Source organism: Metopolophium dirhodum, chromosome 1 (genome assembly GCF_019925205.1).
Source record: "Metopolophium dirhodum isolate CAU chromosome 1, ASM1992520v1, whole genome shotgun sequence".
NCBI classification, from domain to species: Eukaryota; Metazoa; Arthropoda; class Insecta; order Hemiptera; family Aphididae; genus Metopolophium; species Metopolophium dirhodum.
This window is the reverse complement of record NC_083560.1, coordinates 30,385,443-30,401,437: the sequence shown is the minus strand read 5'-3', so window position 1 is coordinate 30,401,437 and position 15,995 is coordinate 30,385,443. Positions and strand designations below refer to the sequence as shown.

Sequence of the window (15,995 nt, the reverse complement as noted above, 5' to 3'; positions counted from 1 at the left end):
CAAATTGTACGATGAAATAATAATAAAATTGAAAATTGAGTAGGTACGTATAGTGAGAGGCGCGTCGTAGACTCGTAAACCGAATGTGATACAAATTACAAATGTACAATTTCCCACATGCCAAGTCGATGGATATAATAAATAATAAAATATTAAAATGTTTAAAATAGATGGCCATAGGGGCGCTGACTGTTGAGCCATAGACAAATAAAATAAAATATAAATTATGATTTCGTGATTACCGAAAAACTGGTAAATAATAAATATAGCCGCGTATTACGATATTCGAGTTACTAAATTAGATATTATAGGACATAGGTAATTCCGCTTTGGAAGTTCGTCGCAAATAATGAAATAACACAAGTTATTATTATAGTTATTAGTGTTTGGTATTTTGGTCACAGCTGTCAATACTTTCAGTTTTGTTGAGACCACGTCTATTTTATATTGCTAATGGCTATATTTGGATTTATTTTAATAATAAAGTAATAAAGTAATAAATTATATCATATAATAGGTATGAGAAATAATTAAATACTTAATATTTTAATCAGAATCAATTAAATTATTAAACATTTTAATGGATTTTATTTTCAAGAAATTACCTATGATTGTTTGTTAGATTGTTCCTGTTATTATTATTGTTGATTATTTAACTCCACAAAATCGAACTCACCACAAGAAATACATACGAAATGATATTATGTCGCATGAAGAATGAGAAAAAAAATTATTCGGGATTTCGGGTTAACCCGAATATTTATTCGGGTTTTGGTTAACACGGGTGTTTTGAAAACAGAATCATTCGGGTTATACGGGTTTCGGGTGTTTGATTTTTTAAAGGTGTTTAGGGGTGTTAGGGGTTCGGGTTAAATCGGGTGCAATGCCCTGGTTATAAATGAGATAAAAATCACATTCGGAGACGATATTAAAATACAGGGTTGCTTTTATCATTTATGTCAAAGTACACAACGGCAAGTACAAAAACTGGGATTGGAAACATATTACAGAGAAGATGAGACGTTCAGTAAATTGTGTGCGATGTTAAACGGGCTTGCGTTTCTCCCTGTCAACGATATTGAAAAAGGTAATTAACATGCATACAATTATAAATTAATTAATTGTTCTATTGTACTTATATATTTTTATTTTTTTCAGAATTACTTCATTTAAAAGATATTATGCCAGACAAAGCCAAAGAACTGGTTACATATTTTGAAAATACATATATTGTACTAAACGAATAGGACGTAAACAACGTAAAATATCAGCTTTATATTCGCCATCGGTATGGAATGTTATGGAAACAACTTTACGTGATGGTAACCGGACAAATAATCAATGTGAAGGATGGAATCATAGGTTTTCAAATTTAGTTAGTATTTAGGCATACAATATTTATACAAGATTATTGTCGTTATATTATTCTAACCTATATTTAAAATTTCAATTTCTAGGTAACATATAATCATCCAAGTATTTGGACTCTAATAAAAAAAATGCACCTGGAGATAGCCGCCGACGAAACGAAAATTGCACAAAGAGAGTTAGGGACATTGGATCCACCACAAAAAAACCAAAATATGTAAAGATGCAAGAAAAACTTAAGCTTCTTTGTATTGGATATATGAATGGTGAAAAAGATTTAGATATTTTTTTAATTGCAATAGCAAATATAATACGATAACTTATATGATATTAATACGATATTTATATAATTAAATTATAATAATATAAGTTATATAGTTTTAAATAATATAAATTTTATAAAAACTAATTATTATATAACGCAACATATTATTTTTATTATTATTTTATTACCAGCTACTGTATCATAAAGTATTATGTTATTAAAATGTGCTTTAAAAATTAACAAATTTATAATCAACAAAATTATGAGTATTAAAAATACAGATTTTAATAATTTTTTTTTATTTGGATATTTTGTCCTATACATTGATTATATTATCCGTTGGATATTTTAACCTTGGATATTTTGACTTGGATATTTTAGTATAGGATATTTTGTCCTAATACCGAAAAATCTAAAGGCCATCAACATAGCATTTCTTCTTGAAATAGTTATACAAAAGACAAATCGGTTGATATTTTGTTAGATGAGCAAAAGGAAGTGTTTATTTCAAAGCAAAATCAAGTTAAAATAAAAAATCGTCAGATAATGGAAAGGTTAATTGATATTGTTATTTGCTTAGCAAAAGGAGGTAGACCATTTAGAGGCCACGACAAGAGTAAAATCAGCATTGGAAGAGGACTGTTTTTAGATTTAGTAGATTTAGTGTCAAAATATGACCCTACCTTAAAAGATCACCTAACAAATGGACCCCAAAATGCTTTATACACTGAGGGAAAATCCAAAACGACATTATTATGAGCATTAGCAACATCATATTACGAAAAATATCACATTCCGTTCAGAATAAACTTGTTTCAATAATAGCTTACGAAACAAGTGATTGTGGACATCATGAACAAATGGCAATTGTTTTGAGATTTTTTGATGATAAGCTTAATTCTCCAGTAGAACATTTAGAAGCTTTTCGCAGACTTACATCTGTAGACGCCCAAGCTATTTTCAATGAGTTAAAAGTTGTTCTCTCCGTATTGAAAGTAGATTGGAAGAATGTGTTATCCGTTTGCTTTGATGGCGCGGCAGCCATGTCAGGAAGTGTATCAGGAGTTCAGATGAGGTGTAAAGAATTAAACAACAATATTGTTTATGTTCATTGTTACGCACATTGTTTGAACCTATAGTTTTAGTCGATGCACAAGTGTACAACACTAGACAAAGGAAATAGATTGATTTTCGATTTTTTTGGGATTGTACAATTTATTCACACATTTATAGAAGAGAGTTGTTCACGGCACGCAACTTTTGAAAAAATATTAAAGGAAATCGGTTCACGACTAGGTGGGCTTGTCGCGCGGAAGCTGTTGCCGTGATAAAAAATAATTATTCAGCCATCCTTAGATCTCTTACTGAAATTATCGAAACAACTAAACAAAGTGATGTTAAAGTTAAAGGAATTGGTTTATTACATCAAGTAAAATCTTTTAATTTTATATTCGTGTTAACAATGATACACCCAGTACTTCAATTAATTGTTAAAGTAAGTAAATTGCTGCAAAGTCCCGATATTAATCTGATTAATGCTATGGCCAGCATAAAGTCTCTTCGAGCAACTTTTTTAAATTTAAGAAATCAGACAGAATTTCAAAACATTTTTAATGAAGCAAAAAATTTGTGCATAGAACTAGAAATAGATATTCCATTAGTTAAAAAATGGAAGGTATCAAGTAAATTCGATGAATTTGCCAAAACACAACATTATTATGAAACTAAGGAATAAGAATTACGAAGTTTGTGTTTTTATCAAATGTTAGATAATATGGTAGCGTCATTAGATTTAAGATTTCAACAGGAAACAATCGAAATTATAAATGCTGTGGGAAATCTATTAAATCTAAAATTAAATAAAGAGGAAGCAGCTGTTTTAGAAGAAAAATTCAAAATTTCTCAAGATGAACTAATGGCAGAAATAAGATTGTTAAAAACAGATCAGACTGTACTAACTGGAAATTCAGCTACAACATTAAGTGGATGGATCCAGTGGATGCAAGAAAATGAAAAATATAAAATTTACACTGCTTTTAATGCAGCAATTCAAACATTTTCTGTCATCCCCGTGACAAGTTGCTCATGCGAAAGAGCATTTTCTAAATTGACTCACGTGAAAACGAAGTTAAGGTCAACTACGAAACAAGATCGGTTGGAATCACTCATGTTATTATATGTCGAACAGGAATTAACGGCCAATGTTGAGCCTTCTGAAGTTGTAGACAAATTTAAAAGTATTGTGCCATTTCAAAGGCGATTGTTATTATAAGTTAATACAAACAATTATACTAGTGTTGTTTTAATTTATTTATTAACTACTAATGATTTATGAACTAATTTACTATAAAATTAAACAATAAATTGTTATAATCAATACTTACATATTACATAGTAAAATAGTTAGCTTACAGGAGGTAGGTAATTAAAACTGTATTTGTTTAAACTTGTAAATTTGTAACCATTTCTTTTGATTTCTTTAATAAAAAAAAAAAAAAAGTACATTGTCATCACCAATAAGCTAGCAATAGGTAAATATTATACAATAAGTTATAGTATTGGTTAGTAAACAAGTGTCGCATACTTGAAATTTAAAATATTTTATTTTTACATTAATTTATATATATATAGAAAAAAAAAAATAACTACAAACAAAAGGCCGGGCACACTCAAATGTAAAACTCTGGGTCCGCCTATGTATACCGTAATTCAATAAAATTATCCTACGTTAAATTACCTTAGAATTGGATGCATAACCAAACTTTCATTTCAACACTGTTATTTCAATTTTGACACTATTATGTATACGTTGTCGTGTATGCCTCGTGTTTTTCTCATGTTCAATATATTATAATTTATAACCGTCAAACCATTTTTCTAAAATGTCTCTTTACCTACGAAGACTAGTAGGATTAATAATTTCCGAATATTTATCAGTAATATATAAGAAAAATCTCAATGATGTTACATTTAATGAAATGGCAAATTTCCTTAAAACTTTGAGACATACACGTGGGAGAGTATCACAATTAGTGAGAGAATTATTAATTATCCTATGCCAATCATGTAATGTGGACGACGCTGCCACAAATGTAATCGCGATGTGGATACGCAGGGTGGAACCGTTAACTTCTGTAAGTAGTTTAGTATAATAATATATTATATCATAATAATAAATAGGGAACGGATTTATATGTAAATGCATATTTTTATTAAAACAAAATATTTAAGATTTGATAAAAAATGTTGATGATTTAAATCATTCCTATGAAAATGATGCTACTTTTATTTAGATATTTTTACATATTTGGTAAAGAAGTACATATTTTGTGCATATTTAGTAATTTTTGATTTTTTAATCAATTGATTTGGAAAAGTCCAAATCCAATTTCAAAACAATCAATGACATAATGAATGGCAGACACCCTTCTAAAAATTTGGAATTATCGCCTTCTGATATTATGCTCAATGCTCAAATTTCATTGTTTGATGCGGAACGATCATTTAGCCGTTTTAGAATTAAATTGAGACATTTAGGCGACATTTAACATTTGATAATTTAAAAAAAATTGTAATAATTCAATGCAACAAATCACATTTAATAATTTAAGAATTATAATTGTATTTTTTTAATTGTAATTTCCCCCACTCCCCCACATATTTGTATGTTTTTAGCACATATTTTCTACTAATTTAATAATTGTAATTTTTTTTTTTTTAATTAAATTTTTTCCCCACATATTGGATGTTTTTAGCACATATTTTATAAATTATACTTCCATATATATGTATATATTTCTGTATTTTTATAACATATAAATCTGTTCCCAAATAATAAATAATAATATTACTTAAAAGTGATCTATTAAAAATTATCTTGATTAATTATCAGACGCTCTACGAACATAAATACATTATAAGGGATCGTCCATTGAAGGAATGCATAATTATCCTAATTACAACATCAAAAAAAGGATTGGTACATTTTAGCAGCAAAAATCAACCCATCCCAAAAAACAACAGAAGCTATTGAAGAAGTATTTAATAGTTTAGACCCTGTATCCCGCCGCCACTGGGTAGCGTCCTCTTAATGTACAGCTAAAGTTGACACTTTTATTTTTTTCAGACCCTTTTTCAACAAGCACATATTGGCTGTAGAGAACGCCCTATGGAAGGAACCCATTCGTACCCGGACTATAAGAAAATTATAATAGAAAAGTGGTATATACTTGGGTTACAAATAATTCCCAGTGAAACGACCATAAATGAAATGAAATTGATAATAGAAAAATATGGTGTACCAAAAAATCCATCAGAAAAAAAGTGGACCTATTTAGATACAAACTATAAAGGGTTGCCATCAAACAGCGAAAATATTAAATTGGAAACCAGGAACAGATTTAAACGCATCATATGTGTGATTTAACCACACATAAGATGCACACAATGAAAACTCTGACCCCGACAAACCACCTACAGAAAAGCAGAGTAAAAACGTCAATCATTGTGATGTAAGTATATTGTATATTAGATATTTATCAGCTCAGGTTTATTTTTTAAATAAAATGTATGTAAAAATCATTATTAATACTTAGACATTATGTTTAACAGGCGCCTGTGGTTGAATCCGACAAACCACCTACAGAAAAGCGGAGTAAAAACGTCAATCATTGTGATGTAAGTATATTGTATATTAGATATTTAGCAGCTCAGGTTTATTTTTTAAATAAAATGTATGTAAAAATCATTATTAATACTTAGACATTATGTTTAACAGGGGCCAGTTGTTAAACCCGACAAACCACCTACAAAACCAACAAAAAAGCAGAGTAAAAAGGTCGTCAATCGTTGTGATGTAAGTATATTGTATATTAGATATTTATCAGCTCAGGTTTATTTTTTAAATAAAATGTATGTAAAAATCAGTATTAATACTAAGACATTATGTTTAACAGGAGCCTGCATTTGAACCCGACGAACCACCGCCTACAAAAAACCAGACTGAAAATGTAAGTATATTGTATATAAGATATTTATCAGCTCAGATTTATTTTTTAAATAAAATGTATGTTAAAATCAGTATTAATAATTAGACATTATGTTTAACAGGAGCCTGCATTTGAACCCGACGAACCACCGCCTACAAAAAACCAGACTGAAAATGTAAGTATATTGTATATAAGATATTTATCAGCTCAGGTTTATTTTTTAAATAAAATGTATGTTAAAATCAGTATTAATACTAAGACATTATGTTTAACAGGAGCCTGCATTTGAACCCGACGAACCACCGCCTACAATAAACCAGACTGAAAATGTAAGTATATTGTATATAAGATATTTATCAGCTCAGGTTTATTTTTTAAATAAAATGTATGTTAAAATCAGTATTAATAATTAGACATTATGTTTAACAGGAGCCTGCATTTGAACCCGACGAACCACCGCCTACAAAAAACCAGACTGAAAATGTAAGTATATTGTATATAAGATATTTATCAGCTCAGGTTTATTTTTTAAATAAAATGTATGTAAAAATCAGTATTAATACTTAGACATTATGTTTAACAGGAGCCTGCATTTGAACCCGACGAACCACCGCCTACAATAAACCAGACTGAAAATGTAAGTATATTGTATATAAGATATTTATCAGCTCAGGTTTATTTTTTAAATAAAATGTATGTTAAAATCAGTATTAATAATTAGACATTATGTTTAACAGGAGCCTGCATTTGAACCCGACGAACCACCGCCTACAAAAAACCAGACTGAAAATGTAAGTATAATGTATATAAGATATTTATCAAATTGTATATGAGATATCTCTACAGCTCTTTCTTACCTTTTAGAGTGATGATTTTGAGGAAGGATGTGACGAAAAATTTGTAACAGTTATATTTCCTGAATCAACAGACACAACGCCGTACAAATATCCAAAGAAAAATTTAAAAAAATTTAAAACACAGGTAATTAATGGAAAATTTAAACCCATAAAATGGAAAGCAAAAGACCTATCAAAACATCAACGACGATGTATTAAAGATTATGAACGAAATGTAGAAAATTATATTAATAAACTAAATAATTAATTAATTGCAATGAATTTGTATATTAATAAACTAAATAATTAATTTATTTCAATGAATTTGTTTGTATAGGAAACCCATGTCACATCAAAAAAAAATCTTACGTCAAAACTTTTGAAAACAATATTTGAATGGGAAAAAAATGTTTTTAATAAAAATAAACAAATATAACCAAAACTGTTCTTCTTCTTCCTATTTAGTAGTAGTAGTAGTAGATGAGCTAAGTTTTGTAATTACTAGAGATGGAGAATTTACGTAAAAAAAAATATCGGTTACCGATATTTTTTTTTACGTAAATTCTCCAATAATGTGGTAAATATGGTAAAATAGCTAAATCTTAGAGCCATTGTTATTTTTTACTATTAGACATTAGTTAATACGATTTGTACTAGGTACTAATGTTGTATATCTACTTGTTAAATCTAGTTCTTTCTAATAATAACAACAATTAACAAAAAAATTAAAAAATGAACCTAAAATATCTATTGTTCTGTATTAGACATTAGTAATTAGTACATTTTATGAAATATGAATATTGAATTATTTTAATATCGTACTATGACAAAAATTATATGTAATAAATTATTGGGTGAAAATGACCTGGTATATCAGAAAAGTACAACTTCATAAGGTTTAGAAAAGAAATAAAAGTTTTATAGGCTTATGTTCAATACCAAAATAACCCGCTAAAACGATGAAAATATGCCAAATATTTATGTTCAAAATGTGATTTCTGCGAAAATATTTGAAGTTAAGGTAAGTTTAGTAGATATAAAGATTCAGCGTGATATAATCTATCAGAAAAATATAAATTTATATAGTTTAGTTGAGAAATACAGTTTTTTATACTACATTTGGTGCGCAGAGTTAAAAAACAACGTATTCACAGCTATGTGTAAGCAGCCTGGACTTAAACGAAAATCTGTGAAAACCTATTTTCTTTAATATAGCACATATCGACTTGATTTTTTTTTTAAAATCTTCAGAACGGTATTCTTACTCATATTTTACCGTTGGAAAATTTTTATCAACCCTAAGACCGAAAAATGGGGTGAAAATTACGATATTTTGGTTGGTCATAAAAAATAATTTTTTGTAGTAATTAAAAAAATAAAATAAATATAGTACAATGACAAAAATCATAAGTATTTGTTTGTCATAAAATGGTCTATCAGAAAAATATAATTTCATAAAATTTGGGTAAAAATTAAAGGATAAATAGACTTATGTTCAAAAAAGAAACCACTGTAATCACGATATTTTGGATTATCACAATATACATTTTTTCGAAGTAATTTAGGATAAAAAATATCTATCGTACTATGACAACAGTTATATTTTCTTAATCGTAATGACCTGGTCTATCAGAAAAATAAGACTTCATAAAGATTAGGTAGGAAATAAAAGTTTTATAGGATTATGTTCAATACCAAAATAACCCGCTAAAACGATGAAAATATGCCAAATATTTATGTTCAAAATGTGATTTCTGCGAAAATATTTGAAGTTAAGGTAAGTTCTGTATATATAAAGATTCAGCGTGATATAATCTATCAGAAAAATATAAATTTATATAGTTTAGTTGAGAAATACAGTTTTTTATACTACATTTGGTGCGCAGACTTAAAAAACAACGTATTTACAGCTACACGCAAACAGCCTGGACTTCAACAGAAATCTACGAAAACCTATTTTCTTTAATATACACCGGGTATTCCACAATTTCCATGTTCGGAATGGTATTCTTACTCATATTTGACCGTTGGAAAATTTTTATCAACCCTAAGACCGAAATTATAGGGTGAAAATGACGTTAATTTGGATCGTCACAAATTATTATGGTTCGTAGTAATTAAAAAAATAAAATAACTATAGTACTATGACAAAAATCATATATATTTATTCGTCATAAAATGGTCTATCAGAAAAATATAATTTCATAAAGTTTGGGTAAAAATTAAAGGGTAAATAGACTTATGTTCAAAATAGAAACCACTGTAAATACGATATTTTGGATTATCACATACATTTTTTCGAAGTAATTTAAGAAAATAATATCTTTCGTACTATGACAAAAAGAATATTTTCTTAACCGTCATGACCTGGTCTATCAGAAAAGTACAACTTCATAAAGGTTAGGTAAGAAATAAATGTTTTATAGTCTTATGTTCAAACAAAAAATAACCCTCTAAAACGATGAAAATATGCCAAATATTTACGTTCAAAATGTGATTTCTGTGAAAATATTTTAAGTTAAGGTAAGTTTAGTATATATAAAGATTCAGTGTGATATTATCTATCAGAAAAATATAATTGTATAGAGTTTTGTTGAGAAATACAGTTTTTTATACTACATTTGGTGCGCAGAGTTAAAAAACAACGTATTCACAGCTATGTGTAAGCAGCCTGGACTTAAACGAAAATCTATGAAAACCTATTTTCTTTAATATTGCACATATCGACTTGATTTTTTTTTTAAAATGTTCAGAACGGTATTCCTACTCATAATTTACCATTGGAAAATTTTTATCAACCCTAAGACCGAAAAATGGGGTGAAAATTACGATATTTTGGTTGGTCATAAAAAATATTTTTTCGTAGTAATTAAAAAAATAAAATAAATATAGTACAATGACAAAAATCATAAGTATTTATTCGTCATAAAATGGTCTATCAGGAAAATATAATTTCATAAAATTTGGGTAAAAATTAAAGGGTAAATAGACTTATGTTCAAAAAAGAAACCACTGTAATTACGATATTTTGGATTATCACAATATACATTTTTTCGAAGTAATTTAGGAAAATAATATCTTTCGTACTATACCAAAAAGTATATTTTCTTAACCGTCATGACCTGGTCTATCAGAAAAGTACAACTTCATAAAGGTTAGGTAAGAAATAAATGTTTTATAGTCTTATGTTCAAACAAAAAATAACCCTCTAAAACGATGAAAATATGCCAAATATTTACGTTCAAAATGTGATTTCTGTGAAAATATTTGAAGTTAAGGCATGTTTTGTACATATAAAGATTCAGTGTGATATTATCTATCAGAAAAATATAATTATATAGAGTTTTGTTGAGAAATACAGTTTTTCTACTACATTTTGTGCGCAGAGGTAAAAATCAACGTATTCACAGCTATGCGTAAGCAGCCTGGACTTAAACAAAAATCTATGAAAACCTATTTTTTTTAATATTGCACATATCGACTTGATTTTTTTTTTTTAATGTTCGGAATGGTATTCTTACTCATATTTTACCGTTGGAAAATTTTTATCAACCCTAAGACCGAAATTATAGGGTGAAAATGACGTTAATTTGGATCGTCACAAATTATTATGGTTCGTAGTAATTAAAAAAATAAAATAACTATAGTACTATGACAAAAATCATATGTATTTATTCGTCATAAAATGGTCTATCAGAAAAATATAATTTCATAAAGTTTGGGTAAAAATTAAAGGGTAAATAGACTTATGTTCAAAAAAGAAACCACTGTAATTACGATATTTTGGATTATCACAATATACATTTTTTCGAAGTAATTTAGGAAAAAAATATCTATCGTACTACAGTGTGATATTATCTATCAGAAAAATATAAATTCATAAAGTTTGGTTGGGAAAATAAATATAGTTTTTCTAATGACAGTTTATCAGTCTGGATTTTTTAAATTTTTATTATTTATTATAGCCTTATATACTTAAGTTGCTTAAGTTCAGCTTGCGAACATAATCATGAATATAATAGTGACATTAGTTACACAGAATAACAACTGAGGATCAAATAATTTGTACCAAACTGACATTTAAGGACTTTCGATGGAATGACACCGTGCAGTATGCAATTTTAAATTTACATTTTGAAAAAATACTGAAGAGTTCTTGTGTTTAATACCTACTATGGTTTATTTCACATTTGTATAGCCTTTCGCCGGTATGTAATTATATGACATTTTACATTTTTTTTCAGAAAAAAAGCTTGATTACAAATATCGTATTTATGAGGCTTTTCTTCGATGTTTGCCAACCCCGTATCTTGTACACGTTTATTTTGAGGAGACATTACATTAATTTCAGGATCTTTGATTTCATTCCCAACATTTATTCCTGTAATTAGAACAGTATCCTTCAAAATGTGCACGACATACTCTTACGCAACTTAAAAGTTTCGTACCTAGTAAGATCTACTTTTAATCCACGTTTTTATCCATTTTTCTTCTACAAATGAAACTATTTGGGTATTTTATGACGGGGTCTGAAGCAATACAGCGGAAATGTGATCGAGAACGAGAAGCAAATTTGGTATATCAGTACTCGATTTTATTAACAAACAAACTGACTACAATGGAATATATATAAAAACAAGTTTAAATTTTAAACCGTTATAGGTGCCTACAATATTCATATTTAAATTATTACATTTTTACTACTGTTACTATATTAATACAAATTATAACTGTATAGATGCTATTTTAAATTATTTAATTCATAGTAATATTTTTTTAAATGTTAATATTTAATACATTTATGTGGTACTATTTGATGTGTGCGCAATTGGCTATATCTTTTTATAAATCTGTGCGGTATCGTACTCTTTTTGTTTGAACAGGGTTATCCATGAAAGATGTGTGCGAGAAAGCAGCCGGCAATGGCCAACTCGAGTGTCTGGAGTACCTCTGAGACAACACGTGTCCCTTGGACGAATCTACGTACGAGTCAGCGCGGCAGCTGGGGGAACATCTACGTACTGCGGTAAGCGTACGAACACGGCTGTCTCGTGTTCAAGCATAAGAGCGTTTGAAATTATAAAAGTGTTATATTCAATTTCAATATTTATTTTTTTTAATATATTGCAACTATGATACACATGAATTAAGGCTTAAAATAAATAAAGCAATATTGTTGCATATTAGATATTGCCAAATGAAAATAGTTTATGAATTTGTGTGCATACTGAACAATTTGAAAAAAAGGGAAACACGAAATAATGGTTTACAGACCATCGTTAACTGGATTTCAAAATTTTAATAGTTACATTGAGTTATGGAATCAAATTATGTTTGTTAAATCCAGAATATGAAGTAAGAATTACTGGGTTAGAAATGATCAAAGAAATTTTCAACGATAAAAAAAAGAAAATTCAATGTTGAAGATGAAAATACTTACCCAAAATATGCATTTTTAAATTAAATTCAGGAAATCGTATATAATATATATTTTGTAATAACACACCGAACATTGAAATCTGAATGTGAAATGTGAATATGTTACGTACCCACGTATTAAGTAGTTATATATTAACTATGTACAGCGCGCCGCACGTTTCTAATAATATTCGACACTATAACTAATAAGGCAATTAGTATAGTATAACATGCGGAGGTCGTTGCAAAATCGTAGAGAAAACAATTAACCTATAGAAGGTGCCGTCACATACGCATCTTTCCTGGAAAGCCAACGCCCATACGCAGGATACGAGTCGACCAGCATACCAAATACGAGACCCGAACTCTGTCTCATGACCGAGCTTAGCCACTACTACAACCACCCACTCCAAAGGACATAATCATATATATAGAAGCACAGGACAAGAGCTCTTCAGACGGTTAGGGACATTCAGAGTCAGGTCGTAACACCACTCACAGTTTATATTCTATCTTTATATTATAACATTGTATTTTTGTATTACGTTAATAAACATTCATCATACCTAGTACATCACGTATTTTATCTCCGCGTTGATGTATATATCGACGTCGGTTGGGACGTAACAAATACATGGACTAACTGTGGTGGTAGTGTGGTACCTTGTTACGGTACAACACTGTGACAACTAAAGTATAATGTTGGGTCGTTAGGTAGTAAACACTAATAAAATTACTTATTCGTATTTTTACTACTGTATGTCGGGCGGGACAGCTAATTTAAATATAAATTATTAGTAGCATAATAATTTTGTATTGAACAACTGTTTTCGAGAATAAATTATTGAAAATGTACTAGGAACTGAGGGAACTAAAAGCTTTAAAATATTAAGAGCATAGATATGTGATGATGGATATGAGTATGAGACAGGTTAATTACCTATGAAAAGTATTTTACACACAGTTTGAATTTAGATAATAGTTATTAAAAATTGTATAATTTACTACATAGTTTAAAATACCAGTGGTTAATGTCCAATGGTTAAATGATATGGATACTTTTTCTTGCAAAAATTGGTTTACAACAGTTTAATACCATTATCTGAATGATATGTGTAATTATTTTAATTGTGAGTAATACTTGCAATACCTGCCGTGTTTTATCGTGATGAAATCTATAACGTTTCTCTTCTCTTGGATGTGGCAGCTAGTGTACCGTTAGGTCAAACAAGCTACACTACTATGTTCACTATTGGGTCAGCTAACACCTTCTTAACTTTTCTTCACTTGAACTGACTGGAACATTGTTTGTCGTAGAAGCATCGCTGCTACTATCTTCCACATCAGTTGATTATACCAGTTGATATTACAATTATGAAAAATGTCTCTACGATAACTTCTGTAGACAGAATTATGTTGTACATCTGCTTCTCGTCGCCATGGTTGTGCAGGACGCAGAACATTTCGTAGATGATCATGTACAAAGGGAGTAAGTTGGTTTAGTGGGAAAAATATGATGTCTTTACAACTGTAAAGGATTAAGTTTAAGTATTACTCCATCTCTCTAATGATACACGATACAACAGCAGGTACATATTTTGTCTGGGTATGTTCTCGTGGTTCTTCGAAGCGTAAAATAGATCAAAAATTTGATTTGAACAATACATATCTAATGAATTACAATATAAGGTCACATATAATGGGTAGCTATTGTACGACTCAATCAATTTTTTTATATATTTACAAATTTTTACTATTTTAAGACGACTTTGATTCATTCATTTTTAATAATAACAAAACAGCAGTGTCCTTAGGATTATACAGTTTCCTTACTCAAGCACCAATTCAACTTTTGTTACGAGCGTTAATATATCGAGGGAAAATTATAAAACAAATATAACTGCCCGTAACTCGTAATTATCATTCTTTGTTGATCATGTGGTACATTAAATAAAAAACAGCTTCTTTTATTTTATTTTTATCAGTGTTTATCTTTATTTTGTACTTAGTACTTAGTACTTACTATTTGCTGGTATTTAGTATTTATTATTTTTGTATCAATGCCTAAGTGCAAATTTTTTTATTTTGATTCTTATATGTATTTTATAATTTTATTTTTTTTACAATTGTATGTTAAACTTCTGAGTTCTGGATTATTTTTATTATTTATTTACTCCAGAAATCTGAAATAGTTTTTCACTTTAGTCTTTAAGACTTAAGTCTTTACTTTTTAATCTTTACCGATGCACTTTTAAAATTTAAAAACATTTTAATCAGCCACATGTGAGCGAACATTTAGCAGTTACAGCAATATTCATACAGTAAAACGAAATTGTCTGACAAATGACCATGCTGGTAAGTTAGTATATATAAACCACAACTTAAGACTCTTACAAAAAATCTTGAAAATAAGCCTACAACTTTTCAAACTGTATTATCACTTAAGACATCTACCTCAGCAAAAGAATATATTTTGGATATAGACACTATCAATGTAAATGATTCAGAATCAAGTGACCATTCATCAAGCACTATGTCTATTGATACGTTTTCTTACAATCAGTCAGATAGTTCATCAGCTATTGTTTCAGTACCCAAGAACAAAAAAAAAACATGTACTTGAATCAGATTCGATCATTGATGATATACAAGAAGACTGTGAAAACTAACCACAATTAAACTCAACTGTGAATCAACAAGAAATGGTTGTCACTGATGATTATATAAATATGAGCACTTTAAAAGTAGGAGATTTTATAGTGATTGAGATGCCCCCAAAAAAAACAACTAAGCAATACATTGGTTTGATTGAACAAAAAGATTCTTGTTCAGAGTACTGTGTGAAGTTTATGAAAAAGAAGCCATCAACTAATTCTTTCATTTTTCCACTCATTGAAGAAACATCATCAATCACTGTTGATGAAATAAAATGTGTTTTAAGTACACCAACTATAGGAAGAAGAAAACTATATACATTTTCAGATGATTTAAGCAAATTTCAAAATTTATTTTAAAATAATATATAAGGACATAAGGTTAAGTCGTTAAGGTATTATATAATACCTTAATAAATTTTACATATTATGTAAGATGTAATAACTTTAACTGTAATTAACTACC

The 15,995-nt window shown here is 28.7% G+C and overlaps 1 protein-coding gene across 1 annotated transcript; it reads left to right on the top strand.

The window, feature by feature from the left end:
• Positions 1-4,611: 4,611 nt before the first annotated feature.
• On the top strand, positions 4,612-15,498 carry LOC132936023 (cell surface glycoprotein 1-like). The gene is made up of 13 exons (XM_061002688.1): positions 4,612-4,767; positions 5,608-5,691; positions 5,760-6,050; positions 6,245-6,310; positions 6,411-6,488; positions 6,589-6,642; positions 6,743-6,796; positions 6,897-6,950; positions 7,051-7,104; positions 7,205-7,258; positions 7,359-7,412; positions 7,486-7,602; positions 15,262-15,498. Exons 1-13 carry the CDS (start codon positions 4,612-4,614, stop codon positions 15,496-15,498), a joined length of 1,353 nt encoding a protein of 450 aa, XP_060858671.1.
• The last annotated feature ends 497 nt before the right edge of the window (positions 15,499-15,995 follow it).

Coding starts and splice junctions, on each gene's coding strand:
- LOC132936023 (XM_061002688.1), top strand. CDS start 4,612: ATGGCAAATTTCCTTAAAACTTTGAGACATACACGTGGGAGAGTATCA. Junction 7,105..7,204: donor CAAAAAACCAGACTGAAAAT/GTAAGTATATTG, acceptor TATGTTTAACAG/GAGCCTGCATTTGAACCCGA. Junction 7,259..7,358: donor CAATAAACCAGACTGAAAAT/GTAAGTATATTG, acceptor TATGTTTAACAG/GAGCCTGCATTTGAACCCGA.